The sequence below is a fragment of the Eumetopias jubatus genome, unplaced genomic scaffold (assembly GCF_037043125.1).
Source record: "Eumetopias jubatus isolate StellerSeaLion01/CBP00866 unplaced genomic scaffold, mEumJub1_p1.0 scaffold_13, whole genome shotgun sequence".
In the NCBI taxonomy this organism is placed as follows: Eukaryota; Metazoa; Chordata; class Mammalia; order Carnivora; family Otariidae; genus Eumetopias; species Eumetopias jubatus.
In genome coordinates this window covers 76,791,456-76,815,529 of record NW_028274819.1, presented here as the reverse complement: position 1 = coordinate 76,815,529, position 24,074 = coordinate 76,791,456, and the positions used below count along the sequence as shown (strand labels likewise).

General features: G+C 35.2%; 1 protein-coding gene across 2 annotated transcripts; it reads left to right on the top strand.

Moving 5' to 3' along the window:
* The first annotated feature begins 538 nt into the window (after positions 1-538).
* FAM76B (family with sequence similarity 76 member B) lies at positions 539-20,961 on the top strand. 2 transcript variants are annotated; one of them, XM_028119628.2, is made up of 10 exons: positions 539-701; positions 1,530-1,594; positions 2,435-2,489; positions 3,558-3,713; positions 5,493-5,692; positions 9,040-9,087; positions 9,281-9,361; positions 10,029-10,161; positions 12,927-13,028; positions 18,302-20,961. In XM_028119628.2, exons 1-10 carry the CDS (start codon positions 615-617, stop codon positions 18,389-18,391), a joined length of 1,017 nt encoding a protein of 338 aa, XP_027975429.1. In that variant the 5' UTR covers positions 539-614; the 3' UTR covers positions 18,392-20,961. The 2 variants fall into 2 exon arrangements, with proteins under 2 accessions (XP_027975429.1, XP_027975428.1); XM_028119627.2 differs by having other exon boundaries at positions 10,026-10,161.
* Positions 20,962-24,074: the final 3,113 nt, after the last annotated feature.

The following is a 24,074-nucleotide window of genomic DNA, read 5'->3' as shown; positions in this document are numbered from 1 at the left end:
AAAAGAGTGGAGGCAGAGAGTAAACCTTCACGAACACTTGCCCAATTGGATTGGGGCGTTCTCACTCAAACCTGGGACTGGCGGCTACATACAGGCGCTGCGGGGGGCTTTGGGCGGAGCGAGTTTGAAGCGGATTTCGCGCGCTGAAAGCATAGGGCAGTCATTGGCCAGCAACTTCCTCCCTTTGTGGGAGCTCCCAGCGTAGCCGGGGTTAGGGGTTGGGAGGAGCGACCGAGTGACGCAGTAGCCTTCCCAGCCAATCAGAGATGGGGAAGGGAGGCCGAGAAGGAAGCGGATCCACTGCCGCGCAGCTAAACCGCATCGAACTATCCTCTTCGTCTCCCTCCGCCGCTATAGGGGCCTAAGCGGGAGCGGCCTGGACGGCGTCACTGAGAGGGCTGGGGGGCGGAAGTGGAGGCGGAGGGAGACGGTACAGACCGCAGGGCCTCGGGCCTTCGCGGCGAGGCTCTGGTGGGCGCGAGGCAGGGGAGGGGGGAGGAGGAGGAGCCCGCGGCCCGGGCGGCGGCGGCGGCGGGGGCGGCGGCGGCGGCGCCCGAGTCCGAGTTCCCCGTAGGGCCCCGCCTCGGAGCGGGCGGCGGTGGAGGAGGAGCAGGATGGCGGCCTCGGCCCTGTACGCCTGCACCAAGTGTACCCAGCGCTATCCCTTCGAGGAGCTCTCCCAGGGCCAGCAGCTCTGCAAGGTCCGTAGGTGCTGGGCGGTGGGCGGGCGGGGTTTCCTCGGCCAGAGCCCGAGGGAGCTGGGTGTCCTCTGCACTGCAGCCCGGCTCTCTTCGCCGGCGCTTTGGGGGCTTGGAGCTCTTTCTTGCGTTCTCACTCGGGACCCCTTTATCCGAGGACGTGAGCATCAGATGGGAGGGGCCCCTGAGGAAGACAAAATTCTGTTTTCTTCCAGGCGGCCCAGGAGGGGGCCGGGCCCCACCAACATTCAGGGGTCTCAGGGGTGGGGCTGAGTGAGGCGGCAGCCACCTGTCTATGCCGCAGAGACCCTGGGGTGGAGATGTTTTCATCTCGGTTTTCTGCCTGGACTGTCCTCTCCTTCCACTGGGAGGCAGGGGACGGTTTTTGCACTTTCTTGCTAGGAACCTGAAGCCGCAAAGCTGATGGCATCCTTCTTCCCTGTCCAGGAAAGCGAAGCGACTGGTTTGGGGACAGAATGCTCTATGATTTGGAGCTCCTCCCATCCCATTAAAGCCGGGATGCTGTCTGTGAGCAACGGTGCAAAATATTAAGTAGTTTCACATTTAACCAACCCTTGAAATCGGCCCTGACAGCTTTCTTAATTTATTTGTAGCATACCCCCCACATCAAATAAAGACAAAGACATCTATGCCTTCCCTAAGAAAATATGCTGTAATTGGCTATTTATATGATAAATTACTCAATTGTTTACGTTGGGGGACAGGTATTATTGATGTTTTAGGAATTTGACTAGGTTGTGTAATAATTTTCTACCAGAAAAGTGAAATTTGGGTCTTTGAGATAGATACTAATATATTGTCTTATTACAGGAATGTCGGATTGCGCATCCTATTGTAAAATGTACTTACTGCAGATCAGAATTTCAACAAGAGAGGTTTGTATACTGAACAGTTTTTGATTGTTAAAGACACAATTGTAAGGAATACTGGGGGGTTGTAATCCTGTATTTGTGGTAAAGTATTCTTAAATATGGTTTAGCGTCTTAAATTTTAAGTTGTAAACCTTTTATGTGTGGTGGGAGAGACCATGTTGACAAATAATTAATGGCTGTTTTACAGCTAGACTTCCGTTTACACATGAGGAAATGGAGAATAAATTATTGCATGGAAAATACACAGCCTTGCTGACTAAAAATGCAAATATAAAGTTACTATTAAGCTGTAAAAAATGACAAAACATTAGTGCTGACATAATGTTACCAACTATTCTCAAAGTGAAATCTAGTAACTTGTTACCAGTGGAAGAACAGCACATACTTTTTAATAGGGTGATTCCTGTTAAAAGATCAGAGCACGTTTAAGAGTAGTAGCCTAAGGAGAAGAACGAATAATTTCTTCATAAGTAGATAACTGGCATCATAAATAGTGGAGAAAGCCCAGAGGAAGGTTAGGTAAGCACTGAGATATAAGGCTATGCATAAACAGTGGCAAATGTGAAGATTTTGGAACTAAATAGGAAACATTAGGATTTTTGTTTTGTTTCCTTTACCAAAAGATACACAATAAAAATGTATAAAAACATTTATCATTTATCTAAAGTTAAAGAAGAGAAAATGTAAGACACATCGCTAAAAAGATTTTTGGTCTATATTAGAGGAAGTTTTAAGAAACACTAGATAGTCAAATATAAACTGTATTTGCTTTAGTTCAACAGTGTGCTAATTACCTCAGAAAGCTATGTAAATTTGATCATTTATATTCAATTTCCTTTTCAGCAAAACTAATACAATTTGTAAGAAGTGTGCTCAAAATGTGAAGCAATTTGGCACAGTAAGTATGTCTTACATTTTTATTTCATGTTACTGTTACTAGTCAGTGTTTTTCACAAAATGGACTTTTAAAAAAATCTGTGGTGTTATGTTCTTAAATATTCAACATGGTAAGATATTCCGGGAAAGAAATTTTCTGTAGACAGTCTGATTGGAGGATGACAACATTTAAAAAACAGTCATATTATGTGCATCTTTTGTGTATGTTGAATTTCAGTGTGAAATGTATGATTTTATTCTTTAAAGATTCAAATATAACAAAGTGACTCCTAGTTATGGAGAACCCACTTAATCTATAAAGTTTGCATAATCACACTCCCCCCCCCATAAAGTTTGCATAATCACTCTTCCCCCCCGCTCCCCCGCCCCGAACCTCTAACAGTTTTTATATAGTAGTACAGTTCAGGCATTTATTCACAAAAGTCATGACATTATGCTAGTATAAATTTTTTCTCACATGCATATGACAGTCATTATTGGTATAGTACAGTCATGATTAGTCAAAGTGCTGGCCTTAAGGTTCTGTAAAATCCTGAATTGTCTTTTGAGTATCAAAGAAAATCAAGCTATGTTTGTTACAGTTTAGGTTGAATATGCTTGTGCCAATTTTTAAGTTGAAAGCTCATGTGTAATGTATATTCTTTTCATCACCTATACCTGTATATGATAAAAAGTTAAATTTTTTTTAATGAAACAGTAATAAAAGTAATTAGGATATTAAATATTTCATGCTTCTAAATACTGGATACATGAAACTTTTCTGTCAGTGTGTACCTTTATTTTCATTCTTTGAGACTTTTTTGACATGTAGCTTTTATATAACATACTATCCAATCATAAATATATTTCTCATGATCTTATTTATTTAATAGAGTTAAGAAAAAGTTGTGTGACTAGAAACAATAGGAACGTGAAGAATGTCATTAAATGTGACAGGGTAACATACCTGACAAAATTTTATGTTTCCTTAATTAGTCCCAGAAATATGTCTGTATACAGGTGTATATTTTATGCGGCAAATTTTTAATATTTTTAAATGTCTCAGTTAAAATGTATATCTGCTTTTCAGCCTAAGCCTTGTCAGTACTGTAACATAATTGCAGCATTTATTGGTACAAAGTGTCAGCGTTGTACAAATTCAGAAAAAAAATACGGACCACCTCAGACCTGTGAACAGTGCAAACAACAATGTGCTTTTGATCGAAAGGAGGAAGGAAGAAGAAAGGTATTTATATTATATCTTCTGGAAATTGAATGAAACACACGGATTGGGAGTTATTTTAATGAATACACTACTGCTACATGATGTATCGTTTGGATCCCTGAAAATGCTTAGATGGAAGTGCAGGAACAGTGCATTTTCTCTGTTTGCATCACACATAGATTTATGTTGATGAGTTGAGATTACTGTATTTTAAAAAAATATTCTGTGATAGCTGTTCTGTACTATTTGGTTATCTAACATTTTGTTCGGGAGAATTACTAACTGCTTTTAAATCCTTTCAGCTACTTACCCTTTTGCTGGTTACCTGAAATTGCTGATGTGAAAAAATACCTGATGGCACATTAACATGTATAATTCAAAGTTAATCTTGTGCCTTTCGACTTGGGGCTCATGTTTTCAACCATTGTTTGTTTTTCTCTACCTACAGTAACTTAAATAGTATGTGTGTGTCTGTGGCATTCCTCTGCTTGATCAGCATTCACTTCACATAGGCCTCCTGTTTTCTGTCAGTTTCAGTTGATTTGGAGGGTGACTGTCTCTTTGAGAAGCTCCCCCAGGTTCTTCCACAGCAGTATATGTACCCTAGTTGTAAGACATGTCCCTCCAGCACTTCTTGTGTGAACAAGTAGAAGAAAGAAATTTATAGGGTTTTGTCTTGATTTTGGAAAGAAGTCTCTTTTCCTCACTCTTGACACATGTACAGTTGATCCTCATTATTCGTGGTAGATAGGTTGTGTAAAGTTGCTGGTAACACTGAATTAGCGAATATTGAACTATTGCTTCTAAGAGGGCAGTATAGGATTAGATTTTTGCCTCTGGTCACAACATGGTAATCTTTCGATCAATACTTAATCTTGTTTTGTGGATGTTTCTCTTCAGAGACATCTTAATATAAATTGTTGTTCGATCACATTGAAGTGATGGCAGATAGCAGTTTATGCCTGACGGAACTTATCCGAGTTACGTATTTTCTACATAAGGCATATCACAGCCTTCTTGAACTAAAGAACACTATACATCACTTCAGCACTACACTTGGGGACCATTATAAGCAGTGGAATCATCAATAGAAAGCACAGATGCAGAAAACATGGCACTAAATAGACCGTGAAAAGGACACTTGTTTATGGTGTAAGAGCGGAAAGAAGACGACTGCGGAGTGTCACCTTGTTAAACCTCTGCAGGGATTGTTTCCTCTCTGGCTACAGAAATTTTTTGCTGCTGTGTGCATGTTTGTGAATGATCATGAAAGGACTGCAAGTTGATTTGGGGGTTACAGATAAATTTTAGCAAGTAGGTGGTGAATTTGCAAATGGGAAACCTGCGAATAATGAGAATCAAATGTATATGTCATTCAAGCTCTCCTTGTTTCTATAAACTAACAGTTTTCACTGTAGGGGGAATTACTTCGTCATTTTAGTAATTGCACAGTGACTTAAGAATTCAGGCTGGTGCTTAGGTAAGATTCTTTGAAGTATGTAAATTTATGCTTATTTCCCAGTAATAAGAAAACAAACTCTTCTCTCCAAATTAAAAAATGCCTCGAAACTAATGGCAGTCCAAAGATCATCCTCACCAATTTTACGACAAACCAAATGAGATTTTCCCAAGTTTCATAAAAGTCTAATTTTATTTCCATTTTGCAACGATCTGTGTATGTGTGCATATGTGTGTGAGAGAGCACAAATGTGTGTGCACCTGTGCTAGAAGTTGAATATTTTTCACTTAAACTCAATTTATAGGTACATTTAATCTAATACAAATTTTTTCTTTAAAAAGGTTGATGGAAAGTTACTATGCTGGCTCTGTACTTTATCATACAAGAGAGTTTTACAGAAGACAAAAGAACAAAGGAAGAGCCTGGGATCTTCACATTCAAACTCATCTTCTTCATCTCTTACCGAGAAAGACCAGCATCATTCAAAACATCACCACCACCATCATCACCATCACCATCGTCACAGCAGTAGCCATCACAAGTAAGTACTTCAAAAGCAGGTTTTCTAAGATCCTCTTGGTATTTTAATGCCAACTATTGGTGTTTAACTTTTTGCAAATACTGCTTTTGTGCAAGTCTAGTTTCTGTTGTACATGGTAAGCTTCTTGAGTGTTTTAGGGCCCTTTCCCTACTTTATTCAGTATATAGCACACCTTGTTTTATCACATTTTTGCTTTATTATGCATCACAGATACTGCATTTTTTTTACAAATTGGGGGGTTGTGGTAACCCTGCGTTGAGCAAGTCTGTGGGCACCATTTCCAACAGCATTTACTCACGTTTCTGTGTCACATTTTGGATTCTCACAATATTTCAAACTTTTTCCTTATTAAATTTGTTTTGGTGATCTATGATCAGCGATTCATGACTTGCTGAAAGTCAAAGGTCAGATGACATTAGCATTTTTAAGCAATTTTTAATTTTTTAAGGTATGTAATGCTCTTGCACACTTAATAGACCATAGTATGGTATACCCATAAGTTAGGTGCACTGGGAAACAAAAAATATATTTGACTTGCTTTATTGCAATATTCATTGCGTGGTCTAGAACCCAACCCACAGTATCTTTGAGGTAAGACTGTATAAAATTATACACCTGGAGTGTGTTGTGTTAAGCTGTTTACCATAAAAATAATAGTACATTTAGGGAATTACATAAAATTATCATATGAAGTAAAAATACAGGTACACCAGCGTTAATACTTCATAGGTTTATGTTATCAAAGTCCTCAATATCCTTTTTTTGTTTAATTGTTAGGATTTTACTTGTAAGAATTGTATTTACGGTTATAAATACAAATTATAGTCCTATGCAGTTATATTTATCAGTGACTAGGATATGCACATTCAGTGTTTTTGTAGAACAGATTGTGAGATTATCATTTGTGATCATGATAGAAGCATTCTAAATCTTGAAGTTTCCAAAAGTGTGAAAAATAATCTTTTAAATTAGCAGTACTTTGCTGCTTTTTAAGAAACACATAGGCAGGAATTCTATTTAAATATAAATATAAACAACTACTTGATTTTTAAAGTGCCTTGGGAGGAAAAGTTACATAGTGGTAATATGTGTGTAGCATAAAGTTTTTTGAACTGTGGTTTTAGTCTTCATGGAAAAATCAAGAATATTAAAGCACAAATTAAACACAAAATGGACAAAACAGGGACATGATAACCAGTTTTCAGAAGAACTTGTTTTTTTCCTGAATTCTCTATGAGTCTTTAAAGTTCTAGGTAGATAAAACATAATTTCATTTATAGAAAATTGATGCCTACAACATTTAAGAACACATTTTTAGAATATAATGTAGTACCAATTAACAAAATTTGATTCTAAATTGTAGGCAAGCACGTATTACGAAGTTTTATCGAGGTATTGATGTTTACTTAGCAGTTTTTTCACTTGCCTTACCCTGGTGGTGTACTTTCTGCATGTCACAGTGGTGGAGTGCATAGTGACTTCTAATCTGACTCTTTTGAAGAAATCTTGTGGTGCTTCTGTCAGAATATCCCAAGGAACAAAGGAACATAAATCTTCTGGATTTTGCCTTTTTAAGAAAAACTGTGACAAAGTAACTATAACAGACCTACTCCTGAAACTCAATTCAAGTGTCCCTTTCCCCTGTCCTTTATAGATAAATTTTTCTTAGTGTGTGATAGGACATGGTATGTTTATAAAGATCAAATTCTATGACAGTAACTTAATCTTTAGAAAGAAAAACAGGTGTCAAAAGTAAAAGGAATAAGGATGGTATTGAGCTTTAATTTTTTTCCTTTTTATTGCTTAAGAAATAGAAATACTCTTTTGTATTTGATGGATATAGACCGTTTAATGAGTAGGCAACCAGTTTGTGAGGTTCTATTTTAAGTTTAGTAGGTTAGAACAGTTATGAGGAGTGTACATATTGTGATATATAGTGATGGGTGGGGGTAGAGGAGAGCGAAAGCAGGTCAATCTGGATCCAGGAATGGCCACCTCAGAAAGCAAGGATGTGAATTCCAAGTGTTTTTGTTAAGCCATTACTGATGTGATTGTTCTCACTTTGAGATCTGGATAGTGCTGTTAATTCATGTGTGATTATATGGTTTGCTAATGCTTATGATGAAATTTGTAAAAGAAAGGGCAATTGAATTCCTCAGTAGTGTTGACATTTATTGAATTTTTAGGTATGTAATTTTTTTTATAGAATTTATAGGGTTACAGCATTTTCCCCCAACTTAGTATTTATTTACAGCTGATTTTTAAGAACATGTTCTGATTTTTTTCCTTGCTCGAAAAACTTACACAGCTACAATAGTAAATTTTATATTCATAAACGTATGTACATGTTTTTATTTATTGTATATACGCTAGTAATGTATGAAGTGTTTTATGTATATAAACTCATTTAAGTCTGATATCCCTATAAGGTATAAATTATACCCATTTCACAGATGAGGGAACTAAGGCTCAGGAATTTTAAGTAACTGGCAAAAGGTCACACAGCCTAGGTATTTTTTAACATCTTACATTGGATAAATATGTGGCGTCTGGTATGTAGGAGATGCTCTATACATGTTGAATCAATAAACTAGGGGTTAATGCAGGATTGGCTGATATGCAACTGCAAGAAAACTTGATTCATAGTGAATTATAAAGTCATTATTAGTGTTACGGCATAATGGAAAAGAATCAGTAACACGGCATTTAATTATAAATAAAAGTAAAATCAGTTCTTACTAAGATATTTCCCAATATTTTCGGTATGTCTTTTCCACAGTACAGACTAAAGAAACATGTAGGGACTTTGGAGAGGGCTCTTAGGAAAACTAGGAATGAAACAAATTAAGGTATTTCCTGGTTGAACTTGACACACTATTCTGAGCAACTTGAGTTACTCTAAAGGAGGAATCTCCAGACAGGATTATTAGGAAGGCCTTAACTTTAAAGATAGAACATTTTTTATCTGAAATAGTAAGGGCACCCTTAATATGATTGTCATACTTTATAAATTATAGAGCCTTATCATGGTGGGTTTCATGCTTATATACCCCAGCTTTTAGTATGATATTTAAATTGACTTTTGGAAAATGATCTGATTAAAAAAAGAATTTAATCCCTGTCACTGTACCTTTGTTAGAGAACTTAGTAGCAATTGGCTACCAGTTATTTGAATCAAACTTAGCTCAATAGAATGTGATTAGCTTTAGTTCAAAAACTTAATTGAATATGCATTCTCTGAACAAAAGATTCTAAACATACGTAGTTTGAACCCATTAGGAAGAATGTTGTTAAACAAGATGTATTAAATAAATGTTGTTGTTAGATGTCATTTATATATTTTTCAGAATCAGCAATTTGACTCCAGAACAAGAGCAGGGACTGTGGAAACAGAGGTAAATATGTTAACATATTTTCTGAAGCATTTTGAAGTATATTTTTTTTTAACGTGACGTCTCTTTAACTTTGTTACTTATGTTTTTAAAAGATCAATGATATTCGGTAATATTTTAGGGGAAGAGGAATGACTTACCACTTGGTGCCTCTGCCCTTTTTACTCTAATTATTCTTATCAATGTTTGGTTTCAGCCATAAATCCTCTGCAGCAATTCAGAATGAAACTCCAAAGAAAAAGCCCAAATTGGAATCTAAGCCATCTAATGGAGATAGGTAAAAATGAATTCCTTTAGCGCTACGAAAATTCAAGTTAGTTGAACAGTTACAGTTGATTGCCAGTTATTACTAGGTAAAAGAATAGAAACATGTATCTTCTTCATTGACTTTTTTGAGTCACCTAGAAGAGTAACCATAATTAGTTAAAAATTTTAACTTAATTTTGGCAATAAGCAAGTGGCACTGAACTGTTGTTCTATTTGGGGAATACATTGGGTTTTGAAAAAAGGAGAACAAATCTGAATAGAACATTCTCTTGATCTTAATTATTCTTCAGTGAAACACAGATCTAAAAATCTAATTGTGATGTTTTAAATTGACCTGCTTGGAAAATGTATTTAAATTTAAAGTATTATGAGCGTGAGGTTGTTTTTAGTTCATTAGCCAAAAGTTTGCTGATGTTACTGTACAAATTGGCTGCCTATTGCTTTACACTAGAAGTATTGACCCCCTAAAAGCTAATACTGAATTATATTTCTGCAGGTGTATGTAATGTGTGCCATTAGTAAGGTAATTTGCCAGTTGCATCCATTTCTGTCAGGTACATATTTTTTTGCATTAGCCTTAAGGATGTTTGTGGAATTGTCTAATTTATGCAATTTGAACACCTGCTAATTTTTCTTCTACTTCATTTAACTGTGTTTTACTTTTTTCTTTTTAGTAGCTCTATAAATCAGTCAGCAGATAGTGGGGGAACAGACAATTTTGTCCTTATAAGTCAACTGAAAGAAGAAGTGATGTCACTTAAACGTCTCTTACAGCAGAGAGACCAGACTATTTTAGAAAAAGATAAAAAGGTAAGACCATGGTTCACTGAAGCCTGGTAAGATTTACATCTTGAGTTTTGCTTGAGAATGCAAGTTTTATTAGACTTTAATAATTTGGTAATGTGCATGATTCTTACAAGACACATTATAAAAACCAAATTGGATCATAAGCCGTCTAAAGAAGATAGGTGGAAATGGTGAATTCAAGCACCACTATGGGTACTCAGAAATAGAGGTAATTCATACACATATTTATAACCAAGTCTTATTCATAATTTTATGAATTATGGCTGAAATAGGTCTTTCAGAATTTTAGTTCTGTTAACTGAGAGCTAATTAGAATTATAATAATTTCTGAACATTAGCTTCCAGTAGCCTGTAGCTTAAAAGTAAGCCTAATGTCTTAATTTGGAAATGACATGAAAATGGAATATTATGTAAATTCTTGTGATTTGAGAAAGTAGTTGAGTGTAGTCCTTGACATACCAGTCGTGTATTTCAATCCAGATCAAATAACTGGTGAAAGGTAGTGCTATGGAAATTTCCTGTGTGGTAGTCAGTGATTAGCAGTAGGTGTCTAAGATCATTTTGTAGGAATTGAGTGTACTACTGAGGACTTTGTCAGTTAGATTAGGAGTATCAAATATATTGTCAATTTAGTGAAAAGTTCCAACATTTTCTGTGTGAACTTGAGCAGAATGCTTTCACATCTTTGGTCCTCAGTTTTTTTAAAAAATGGGAGTATTAATGCCATCTCAGGAGACGGTTGTTAGGATTAAATGGAAATCTAAAGTACTTACTAGAGCTCCTGCCATGTTTAAATGCTCATAGCTGCTCTTACTGACGTTGGGTCATCTTTGAGGGTAGAACCAACTTTTGTACTTGTTTATAGTCGTAGACTATTCTATAAGTTTGACTTTCTTCAAATGCCTTATGCAATAGGAGAACATTAAAAACATTCCTTTTAAAATTGTAAGACTTAATTATAAACGTATGAATTATGTCTGCTTCTGAGTATCTGTGGTGGTGTTTGAATCTGAGCTTGGCATTTAACAACTTTTGTGTTAAATTTTCCCGTGCCTTGATGGTTAGTGGATTTAAGTTTATTTTAATATATTTGTATCTTAGTTTAAGCAAATTCAGTATATGAAATTTAGGATTGACATAAGAATAGGTTAGTTAGGAGTGTCTTACTTTTTATGGTTCTTTTTGATTAACAGAATTTTTTGAATTAATGAACTTTTATGGAAATTTGTTTTATGCACAAAATTTTAAAGACATTTCTATGCATAAAGATTTATCTATATTAACCTAGGTAATCTAGGTAAAAGTTGAATAAAATAGTAAATTTGCTGTAAAGTAAAAATTCCAAAACCAAGTAGTAATGCATTGTGGAATTTTGACTTTTTTATTAGATTTTTTTTCATAGCATGACTCTTCTGTGTTAGTGCAGTTTGTGAAAGTTTTCTGCTTTTGTTAATGTTCCTATAAAAAAAAATGGGAATGGAAATAGGCAGTATTGTAAGGAAAATAATAATTCTGAGCCTAAAATAGCTACATATTTGCTCTTTTTTCTTATAATGTAAATCTGAGGCAACCAAGATATTTTCTTAAATTTATTTCACTTTATTCAGTGACTTCTAGAGCCAGCCATGTATCCTCTAGTGATCATGAAGATACAAAAATGAATAAATAAATTGGATATGATCCTTATCTTCCAGAAATTCATAATCTGAAGGCAACACACAGTGGAGTGACAAGAATAATTATCTTAGCTGATCTAATGTGAATTGGCATTTCAGAACAGGAATTCCTTTGTAATGTAGTAAACAGAGAGAGAATTTAGTTATTCTTTGAATTTGGCAAAAGCAAGGGCTTTTATTCAGACAGTAAGAATATAAAACACCATGACTCCTTTTCTCTTTTTGCTGTTATATATCTATACCAAAAAAAAGAACATGTAAACCTTTAAAGTTTATATATAATGAAAACCATTTAAAAATAACCAGAAGTTTTCTTCTCCATGGTTCTGATAATGAAATTATATAATATCAACTTATTTTTTAGTTCGAGGTCATAAGGATTATGTACTTTTATGTATGTCATTGATACTTAAGAAGAAAATGTAGCTTCCTCAAACCACTGATTTTTTTTTCTTACATTTGCCTAAGTTAGCAAAAATTTTAAATTAACTCCCTTTTCTTTCTTATTCCATGTTGTATTTCTGTGCTTTGTTCTCCATTTTACCTCAAGCCTTAGGTTGTATTGGATACATAATTCCTGATGTAAATTATAAAGTAAAAGCAGTATAGTTCATGGTTGATAAAACTACTCCTCTTTGTACTTGCCCAGAGTGAAAGTTTCTTCTTTTGTCATTAAAGGATTATTTTAACCTGACACCACTTTTAACATTTACTTTGTTTATATATAATGTGAAGTATGTTATAATTGAAGCATTTTTCCCTGATATGAGCCATTAAATTTTCCTGTTGGCATTCCAGTTGCCAAACTCTGTGTACAGCGAAGCCATCCTTAAATTGAAACAGAAAAAGGCATCTTCTCAAGTTTTACTGACAGTTCAGTATTTATCTTAACTTTAAAATATACTATAATAAAATAGAATTTCATTTCACAAAACAAATTCTAAATAAGTTATAAAACTCAGGAAACTGCTGACATCTTCCACCTCTATAACGAATTGTGAATTTATAATGAAGAATGTTTAAAATGATGTGTGCATGTATATATTTTTATACATGCGCATATATAAATTTATATGCTTATCTGTTTCTCAGTTAACTGAACTAAAGGCAGACTTTCAGTACCAAGAGTCAAATTTGAGAACAAAGATGAACAGTATGGAAAAAGCTCACAAAGAAACTGTGGAACAACTTCAGGTAAATGACATTATTTATATGAACTGTTAGGCAAGGAGGGCTAACCTTGCTTAATTGTTAATAATACTGTCTTAGACTGGTATTGGTATCCCTATTTTATGTGTATTTGGTGCATTTTCACCTTCAATTTTGACTTTTTAAAGATTTTTATTTATTCATTTGAGAGAGAGAGTGAGCAAGAGCAGGAGCAGAGGGAAGGGTGAGAAGCAGACTCCCTGCTTAGTGGGGAGCCTGTCGCAGGATCCCAGGACCCTGAGATCATGACCTGAGCCGGAGGCAGACACTTAACCGACTGAGCCACGCAGGCATCCCTGATTTTGACTTTTTACCAGTTCTTAATCCTGCTCCCATTAAAAGTTATTGCTTGAAATCACTTGATAAGGGGATTCAGTATATTAATTCTGAAAACTTTTGCTTAAACTCGTTATGGGGTTTTTAGAGGAGGATACCAGTGCAGTATGTTCAATTCATCATGGAGTGAAAAACAGAAAATTAAAGATCGAATTCATGAAACTAAGGTGAAAATAAGGTCTTTAGTACATTGTGCAATCATTCTTCGTGTTTTTGCCCAGATAATGGGAAGGGAGGTGGGTGTACAAGACCAATTCTCAGGGGCCTCAAGTGGAGGAAATTTATGCTACATGCAGTGATGAAAGGCAAAGGAGTGCACTTTAACCTTGTACTGTGATTTTCAAGGTGCCAAATAGGATTCTGTGTGCTGCAGCAGGGAGCCTCTAGTGATTAAGGCCAAGGCCAGCCTCCCAAGATTACTGCAAGGTATATTCAGGAAGATTTCAATATATAGAACAACTAAATGGTGAAGCCAAGAGTCACCATAGTGACAGAGAGGGTAGTATCTGATGTCCGGCATGCGGAGATGGAGAGCATCCAGCAGGGATAGACATTACTCCCTTATTTAAGCCTGTTCTCACCTCAGTTTCAAAAATTTAGAAATCAGACCACATTAAATTAACTACATGTTCTGTCGATTTATACATTCTGACATCTGAGACATTAATCTTTGGGTAACAGTGCTTTTAAACTTTAGTAGTTTTGTCTTAAAAGCATAGAGGATGCATGTCAGCATATAGAGTTTAGACTTCATGGGAGAGTGCAGCTTGGAAAGGAAGGGAGTAATACTGCCCTGAGGTGTTTTTTTTTTTTTTCTTCATTGTAAAACCAGGGTATATGTGCTGTTCCTGCCTTTTGGTTTGTATTCCTCATGCTTCTTTGAAGGTAGCTTAAATTGCATGAAATTGTAAAATGGATTTAGGAAACTGAATTTCAGTTACAGCCCTAGTCTTAACATTAGTCTTACAAAGAGTTTTAAAGAGAAACTTTGTGTAGGACCTGGCACATAGTAGGCATTCAGTTTGTTGAATGAGTGTTGATTTATGGAAGTGTCCCATCTGCCTTCTGTTGAGAAATTGCCCATATAATTGGGTTTTTGGACATTATCCACCAGTATATATTTGCTTTATGATTTTCTTATTTTTCTCATTCTGTTATTACTGCTGAATGATTACCTGGAAACAGAATCTTCTGCATGATGATCTCTGACTTAAAGTGGTGTAACCAAAACTCTGGAGTAAATCCAGAATTGAGGTAACAGAAAAACTGTGAGCAATACTTAAATTTATGATAAAACTTAGTACGACTCACTGTCCAAAAGAGCAGTTTGTTGTTTTATTTTGTTGTTGTAAACATAGGGGACCTTCTCTTTGACATCTTAGCCTGATTAGTATCTTAAGCCTAGTAAGTCTTCTTGGTCGGTAGCTGAACTTCTATGTAATAGAATAGCAACTAATGTTTAGATAGAAGTATGACATTTCTAACATGATTTTACATAGGCTGTCTTATTTGCTTTTTACAATAACTTTGAGTTCCCACTTTACAGATGAAATGGTGGTCACATAGTTAATCAGAACTGACATAGAAACCTACGTCTTGTGACTCAGATTAAACTGTACTTTCTCTTGTGTTCCCACCACCTCAGGTCACTCGAGTTTCTGTTCCTTGTTATCAGACCACTTCCCTATGTCTTTTGTGTTAATTGCTGGAAACATTCTGTTAAAGTTGTGTACTCTCTTTTAACTGTAGTCCCTTTAGCAGCCATGTAATAGTGGGGTTTTCCATTTAGTTGAGTAAACAGAATTAACTATTTTTCTTACCTTTTTGTTCTAACAATTACCTTTTGTTCTAACAAATAACCCTGTAGCAGAAAATTTACTATGTTCTGGGGCGCCTGGGTGGCTCAGTCATTAAGCGTCTGCCTTCGGCTCAGGTCATGATACCAGGGTCCTGGGATCGAGCCCTGCATCGGGCTCCCTGCTCAGCGGGAAGCCTGCTTCTCCCTCTCCCACTCCCCCTGCTTGTGTTCCCTCTCGCGCTCTCGCTCTCTCTCTCTCTCTCTCTCTCTCTTTCTGTCAATTAGATAAATAAATAAAATCTTAAAAAAGAATTTACTGTGTTCTAATAGTTCTCAAAACATTTTAAACTATTAAACCTGGGAAATAAGCAGTGAGCATCACAAGAAAAAATTGTGCAAAATACCAAAGTAAACAAACAACCTAAGTTGTCCTAACAGAATACCAAATAAAAAATCTACCTTTTGTTTAGGAGTAAAGTGAATGAAGGGGGGGAAAGGGGATTAAGGTTTGAGTGCCTCTGTGTTAGGCTAAGTGTTTTATATATTTGATTAGTTCTTTCAATTCCTCTTGAGGTGGTGGTGAGGTTTCTGTCTTACGTATGAGAAAATGAACTCCAGGTTACACAGCAGGATCTGTGTTACTCCAGATAGTCTTTCCTTTAGGCCACTGTTTCTAAACATTTTTAGCTTAACTTGTTAAGAATTTTAAATTATTTGATTTTTTTTTTTGCAAGGTATATAATAAAGACATAACATTAGGATAAAAATTTTAAATGCATACATATTTAAGCATTGCATTGTAAAATACATTTTTAATGTATCTGAATTAGAATAAGACACATTTGGACTTATCTGCATTTAACAACTGATACATTGTTTATTTTTCTTACATAATTTATCAGTAAATAGATTTATTGGTGCTGCAATTAGGAGACCAAATATATAAATGCAAATTGAAAAATAGCTGCTAAAAAATTAAAAGGGAAAACTGCTTTCAACACCTGATGTTTGAGTTCTTGTGTTTCGTACTTAGAATATGAAAATTATAAACTCTTTGATTTTTGTGTTTGCTTCTTATTGATGTCTAAGGAAAGATAATTTGAATATTGTCAGTATATAAAAGGTTTTGGATAAATATAACTTAGAGATCTGATGGTAATCTCTTTGAGGCACATTTGCAAACATACCATTTTTTAATGCCCTTCATTAATCTGTATTTTAAAATTTCTGTTAAGATTTGTTTTTGGCAAAGAGAGTCTATTGTAGTTACAAATTAAATAACATGTGGCTAACAATAAAAAGAAAACAATTTAAAACTATTACACTGACTAGGACCGATCAGCTGAGAAATAAACCAGTTGATCATTAAGTGTACTCACTTGACTTACTGCTAACTACCAGGCATTCTCCTTATTTGTCTTCTGAATTTCTCAAGCTGTTTAATTTTAAAGGGAAAACAAAATCCTATTAAATGTTTTGTGATTTTTCTAGATTTAAAATTGAAATTGAATTTGAAATTAAAACTTTTTTTTTTTTTTTTAAGAGCACTGGGATTAGAGGACAGAGGGAGAGGGAAAGAACCTTAAGCAGGCTCCATGCCCAGTGCAGAGTCCATGATGGGGCTTGATCTCACAACCCTGAGATCGTGACCTGAGCTGAAATTAAGAGTCGGACACTTAACCAACTGAGCCATCCAAGCGCCCCTGAAATTTAAACTTTTAATTACCACCTTAATTTAACAACTATTGAATAGAGATAAATTCTGTTAATCAGGCAGTCGAACCTAAAAATGGTTAGGTTTGCAAATATGAAATCGTTCTAAGAATATTTGCATTCAGAAGGTAATGGGTATTAATTGGGGAGAGTTTGGTTTAAGAAAGGTGGGGGAGTGGAAATACAAAGCTTTGGAAAAGGTTATGTTTCACAAAACTGGTTTAAGATGATGTACAGAGAAGGCAGGGTGTTATCTTGCCATACAAAGGCCAAAATTAGAGTAGAAGATGAAGCCCTGAGGTTAAAAAAAAAGTAGTACCTAGATAATAAAAAATATTGAGACTTGTGAAGGAAAATAAATGGTTTTCCTACATAAACCAGAGGAAAAATTTTGTTGCTTTTAGGGCAGCACTCAGATTCTAGTCTTTTGTCAACACTCTCCCCATTTTGGCTCAAAAACTCCAAAAGTGTTTGATCATTAATGTATTTATATATATGGAGGGTTCTTATTACCTGTGTTTCCAGAGATTAAGAGATCACATAGGGAGACAAAGGCAGTCAAAATATGAAAGTCCCTCTTTACACATTCCTCTTCACTAAACGCTGGTGATTGTCATAGTGCTTTGGCTCAAGGACAGTGTCTTTGGCGGGTAGAACATTTGAATGAAGGGCACATTCGGTTCAGATTAATGGCAAAGTGAAACTTGGAGTCTTTGAAAAATAATTTCATCCTTTCACAGATCTGAAAACAATGATGTGTAGATGTTCGAATTACATCAAAGCCAGTACCTAATTACTGTTATGGCAATTAAAGAAACAAAAATCAGATCAGAGAGGGCATTTCTGATGGATACTTCAAAAAAAATTAGTTGAATAGCATTAAGTTGAGAGAGGGTCCCTTTGGCAGTGATAAAGTGTGAATATTTTTGCAAAACGGACCTCTTTTGCTTATTCTATAAATATGTCAACATCAAATGGAAGACTTTGTACAGTTTGTTGGGCAGTATTCCTCCCAAATCATTACTGGAGTCATTAATTATAAAATTTATTTTCATAGTTTTCATTTTATGTTTTTAAGTTAAAGAGCCAGACATTTTTTCCTTATTTAAAATTTGACCCTCTCAAATGGATTGCCTAAGTTGCATTTTTTCTAACTGATTGTATCTTTGAACAATAGTTACATTGATACCAACATTTACAAAAGGGGCTGATAAACCAATCTAGAATATTCCTTCTCCAATATTCAGCATTATAGAGATGAACCTTAATATACCAACTCTTTGATCTGGTCTTAGTGTTTCAATGAAATCTTGTTGTACAAGTGAAAAGAACAGCATTAAATAAGTACTATTCTTCAACATGACTTAATATTTCAAGCATTTTTCATCTGAAATGTTTTTGTCTCCCACAGGCCAAAAACAGAGAACTACTCAAACAGGTCGCAGCATTGTCAAAGGGTAAAAAGTTTGACAAAAGTGGAAGCATACTAACATCCCCTTGAGAAAGTAGTTATTCATGTAGTGTTTCTGCTGAAAATGTAAATTTGAGAAAAATTCTGTGAAGCCCTTAAATGTAGTGGAGAAATATTTTTGCACACCAGATGAATTGGCGTGTTTCCTATTCACTTTTGTAACTGATATACAGCATTTTTTAAGTTGTAAAACGTTCAAATAAAACTTCAACTGGCTTGAAGTTACTTTTTAATGATTTGATATCCAGGAACTTTTTTGCCAGCAATAGTATTAAACACTTGTAAAGGAGTGCATGAGTCGTGCTCTTTATAAAATGCAACATGCAATAATAGAGTAGGTGACGGTGTTCAGAAGTCAGAGCAGCAGGGCTTTCAGTTTGTTTTGTTTTTTGTTTTACACCATGTTAATTTCCAATAAACAGTTTTCACTTTAGAAATACAAAAACTTTTAAACAAGGAAAATGGTAAACACTGGTTTTTTTGGTAATTGTGTTTTTACTTTGCATCAACATGAATTTAGGAGAAAATCATGGTGCTTTTATTAAATGAACTTCAGAGTATATGTAAATATGTTTTTAAAAGTTACATCATTAACATTAGTTAGTAAACTAGTATTTTCATTATTGGTATAAGAATTAATGTTTATTGTACAGTATCCAAGGTAAAATGTGTTCTGTTTTGTACAAACTACTGTAGATTTTTACTTACAAGTGCCTTTTTGCCACCTAATGTTTTTATTTATAGGAATGCCGATCTTTTGTACATACAGTTTGTTTTAAAATCATGTTTAATAAATGTTTGTATATAAATGCATATGTACAGAAGCCTATTTCAAAAGGAAATCAAAGTTGTTAGTAAAATGTTTGAGATCGCATTAAGAACTGATGATGCATATAGACTCTAGATGATTTTGTGGTTTGTTTCTGTGTGATATGAGAAGCTATTGGTCACTGAATTCATTGAATTATGTAAAAGTACATTCCCCAAAGATTTAATTTTAAATCATTTCTGATAGAGTAATTTTATTTTTTACGTCATATGGCTTCATGTTCATATTTCGTGAGTTACGTGTTCTGCTTTATTTTTCTTTTATAAAAACTTTTAAAAATTTATAATTTTCTGCAGTGGTCCATATATCTGCCTTTTATCTAAGTTAATATTTATGTACACCATGTTTGATTTGTAAGTTTAAAGCAAATCTGGAAAAATTTAAATAACTTAAATCAATCCATGAGTATCTTTGAATAAATTGGAATCTACTATAAGATACAGGCACTATTTATAAGAAAATTATATCAGAGTCTTTAAAATTGTCTATAAAGGTTAAGGTAGGTTGGGATAGGTTATGTAAAGTTATTGACTAATTATTTTCTGATCCAGTGGTTTTTCAGCCTTTAATGGAATTGATCTCCTTAATAAATGCCAGTTCAGACTATTCAATTGTAAAACATCAGGCATTGCTTGATATATTGGAGAGAGTGGAAGAGAGTTCCTTCTCTTAGGAATTTATGGGCAAGGATAAATTTGTTTTAAGTAAACTGTTATTAAATGTATTAGTTTTTAAGTTTTTAAACAAAAGTGATTATGAATGTCAGGTCAAAGATCATCTTTCCTCAGAACACAGGATGATTATAATAATTGTTTTTAACATAACCGATGTTTTAGGAGATGATTCCTGCAGTTTTTCATTATATGTTGATATCAAATAATTTTTTGTCCAATTTGAGAACATTATCTAGGGTAATTTTGAAGTAATATAGCAAAAGATTGAATCAGACTTGGAAAAATTAAACGAGTTTATTTTTATGAGCTCTTCATGCAATAATCTTCCTAAATTTGGTACTCTCAACAATGATAGATAATGCCTTCTTAACACAGATTTTAATGTTTGTGGGATTTGCTAAATTCGTAAGATAGTCATTACCTTTCTTTAAAATTTATAATGTTTTATATTCTGGTTTCATAGCCATTTATCAATCCACAGTGCTCATTATGGTTTTAAAATAAACTGTGTAATAATTCTTATAACATGTTGGAGCTGCTACTAAAAACCAAGGTGCCCCTTCCCCCTTTTTTAGGAAACAGATTAAAAATTGAAAATCAGTCTCAGTAATTAAGCTTTGTAAATTCCAAAGCTAAAACTTTTTAGGGGCTTCACAGTATTTAGTCCTAATTAAATGCCCTCTCTTTATTCCATGACCTTATTTTATAACTTAATTTTTTTGAAATTGTATAAACTAGTAATTGAGTCCCAGTCCTGGATCTGTAGTGTATTGACATAATGAGCTGATATTCTTTAAATGTGGACCTGTAAGGAGATACTATGGTGTGCCGTATTGTGCTTTTTAGCCCGTTTTCAGCTATTAATTAGCATTTACCAGTGAGGGTCATTTTGGCCCAAGTTATTTATGTATTAATAGCCTGTGAATATTGCAGTTCTTTTTAGATTGTATTGGTCTAAATATGCATTCTCCGGTGAACCTGGTAAGCTGTTCACATGTATAGATTATTGATATACTGTACTTGTACACATCTGACTGTTGACATTTTGTACTTTTTTCTAAATCCAATATTTCACAATAAAAACTTGTCAAAAGTTTTGTATTAGTTTCTTGTTACTTCTGCAACAAATTACCACAAGCTTAGTGGCTTAAAACAGCAAAGATCAATTCCCTGACAGTTCTGGAGGCCAGAAGTCCAAAATCAGTATTACTAGACTAATGTCAACTGTCAGCAGAGCTGGTTCCTTATGGATGCACTAGGGGAGAATCTGTTTTCCTGCCTTTTTCAGCTTTTGGAGCTGCATTCCTTGCATTCGTTAGCTCTGCCCTTTCCTCCATCTTCAGAGCTAAAAAATGTAGCATCTTCAAGTCTCTAGCTCTGTCATCATGTGGTCTTCTCTCTTTGGTCATGGTATTTCCCTCTGCTCCCATCATTGGGCCAACCTGGATCATCAGGAGTCTTCATATCTCAAATTTAGTCACGTCTGCAAACTCCCTATTGTCACATAAGGTAACCTATTCATAGAGATTAGAACGTGGACTTCTTGGGGGACCATTGCTGAGCCTACCATAAGCTTCATCTACATTTCCCCAGTATGAGGCTTTAAAATTAACAGATTTAAGAGAATTGGCTCAGGCAAACACATTCAATTTTGTGACATGTTCATTAAGACTGCTGTCATGAAACAGGTTATTGAGCCGTTTGAAGTATTTCAAAGCAACAGTAAAGCAAATCAAGCTAGATGTAGTTACATTTTTGCAAACTTTGGAACATGACTAAAACCATGCCATGTTGTTTGATAAAATAAGTTAAAGACCTGATTTATAGACGTTTATAGTCTAGTTGGGGAGACCATATACGTGAAAATATATCTGGAGCTTTGGTATTAAGTGCAATAAGAAGCTAATAGCTTTTAGCAAGGGCATTCTAATAATTGTGGGAAAGGTTAATCTAAGTCACTGCTTTCTTAAACTTGAGCATGCATCAGTCACAGGGCGGGATGGGGGACCTCGTGAGGCACATGTGGCTGGGCCTCTGCCCCAATTTCTTGAGTCCATGAATCTGGGATGGTCCCAAGAATTTGCATTTCTAAGTTCCCAGGTAATACTAATGCTTCTGGCCCAGAGGGCACACTCTTAAGAACAAGTGGAATATAAAAAAAGGCATGAAAGATTGAAGGGCTGATGAGTAGAGGATATTTTGAGAATTGGGGAGTGACCTTAGAAAAATTATTTGAGCTACATTTTAAAGGCAGTTTGGGTAGTCTACTAGAGTTTTGAAAAGGAGATGATGTCAGACCAGATAATTGAACATGTCAAGAAGAACGTTACGTATCATTTTCTCCAACTGCTTTATTTTGTAGCCAAGGAAATGGAATGGGAAGTGGTAAATGACTTGAGTATTGACTTATTAATGCCCTGCCATTTTCCAAAAGGAATTTGAGGTAGCTTGGTTGAAGTGACTTGTACCTAGACAGTTTGCCACACAGTATCAGTATTAAGGAGATGTGTGTATAGTTGTCCTCTCAGAGCCAAGAACTTGAGGACGATGAGAATCATCAGTTGGATGTCAGTTGGATAGGACAAGCTTATGGGCAGAGAAAAACTTCAATTCTAAACAATGTCTTGGCATAGAAGGTGCAGAATTTGGTTTTTAATTGACAAGGGGATAGTGGATGACAAACCCACTGGTTTGATGCTCGTGTTTGTTGCTGCTGTGACTGAATTTGGAATTGTGCTAGTCACCGCTTTTCAAGAAAAATGCGATCTGAGAAGTTATACCATTAGAGGCTTGAAAACTGTATTTTGACTAAAATGATTGACTTGTTTCTAAAATAAGGAAAAAGACCAACAACCATATAGAAACTGGGCCAGAGGAATGAGTAGACTGTTCACAGGGAAAATGCAGATGGTTTTTACGTGAAAAAATGACCTTATTCATAATAAGAAAAAAAAAAGTGGAGTTAACCATTTCTAACCTATAGGTTTACAGTATTCCAAATCTGACAACATACAGACACCGTTGTGAGGAAACAGGCACTCTGACATTCCTGGTGGCCATTGCAAAATAGTCCTATTTTAATCCTGAGTTTTAATAACTGGCAGCATTACATATACATTTATGCTTTGATCTAGCAATCCAATTTCTAGGAATCTGTCCCAAACACACTCTTAGGAAAATGAAGACATACGCACAACTCAAAATTATCTGCAATAGCAGAAACAGAAAACAGGCGAAATTAAGGGGTTGGTCAAAAAACTTTGGGACAGCTATAATGGAATCTATGTAGCTGTAGAATTTACTCAGCTAGTACTCACACTACATTGTCGGAGCAAGAAAAGCGAAGAAGAAAGTATGCTGTAGCATGTTAAGGGTAGGGCTACACCCACATACATACACAAAAGGTATCTGCTTATATTTTTTAAAAATTGAAGGCTTAACCCTAATTGTTTAAAAATAAGGGGTGGGGGAGAAAATATGTTGGAGGGGACCCGGTTAGAAATTAGAGTTCTTTGAACACATGTTTTATTGATTTGACTTTGGAGTCATTGAGATATTTTTACAAAATTATAAAATAAAACAATCTTTAAATTTATTTTTTTATTTGAGTAGACACGATGTTACATTAGTTTCAGGTATGTGGCATAGTGATTTGACAAGTTTATGCATTATGCTGTCTATTCTCACCACAAATGTAGCTCCCATCTGTCACCATACATCACTATTACAGTATTCCTTATGCTGTGACTTTTATTCGCATAACTTATTCTTTCCATAACTGGAAACTGTATCTCCCACTCCCCTTAACTCATGAAGTAAAAGTCTTAAGAAAAAAAAAATGAAACGAATATACTTAAATATATAGCCAATTGGTGCCATAACCACACAGAGGGCTCTTCTAATTGCCATAAAATGCAATAACTTGTACCCCCTTAGTGGGATATGTTCTAAGGTAAAAAAAACACAAAAAACAACTGCAAAAATAATTTTATAGTGTTCACAATAATCATAATGTTGGTGGCAGTGTCAATATTGTTATTCTGAAATTATGGTGTGGGATAAAATTTTGTGGGATAAAGCAAGTAAATAATTGTGTGATATTCTGTTATTCCATTTGTCGCTCAGGCCTGGGATTCTTGGCTAAAGAGAAAAGAGATAGGTTTAGCAAAATCTGTGTCATGTTTTTAATTAGAATTATCAGTGTAAACTC

Bases quoted from the DNA above. Each gene is read 5' to 3' on its own strand.
- FAM76B (XM_028119627.2), top strand. From the start codon at position 615: ATGGCGGCCTCGGCCCTGTACGCCTGCACCAAGTGTACCCAGCGCTAT. The intron at 3,714-5,492 runs GTATTTATATTA...TTCTTTAAAAAG, and splicing joins AGGAGGAAGGAAGAAGAAAG to GTTGATGGAAAGTTACTATG. The intron at 9,088-9,280 runs GTAAATATGTTA...GTTTGGTTTCAG, and splicing joins CAGGGACTGTGGAAACAGAG to CCATAAATCCTCTGCAGCAA.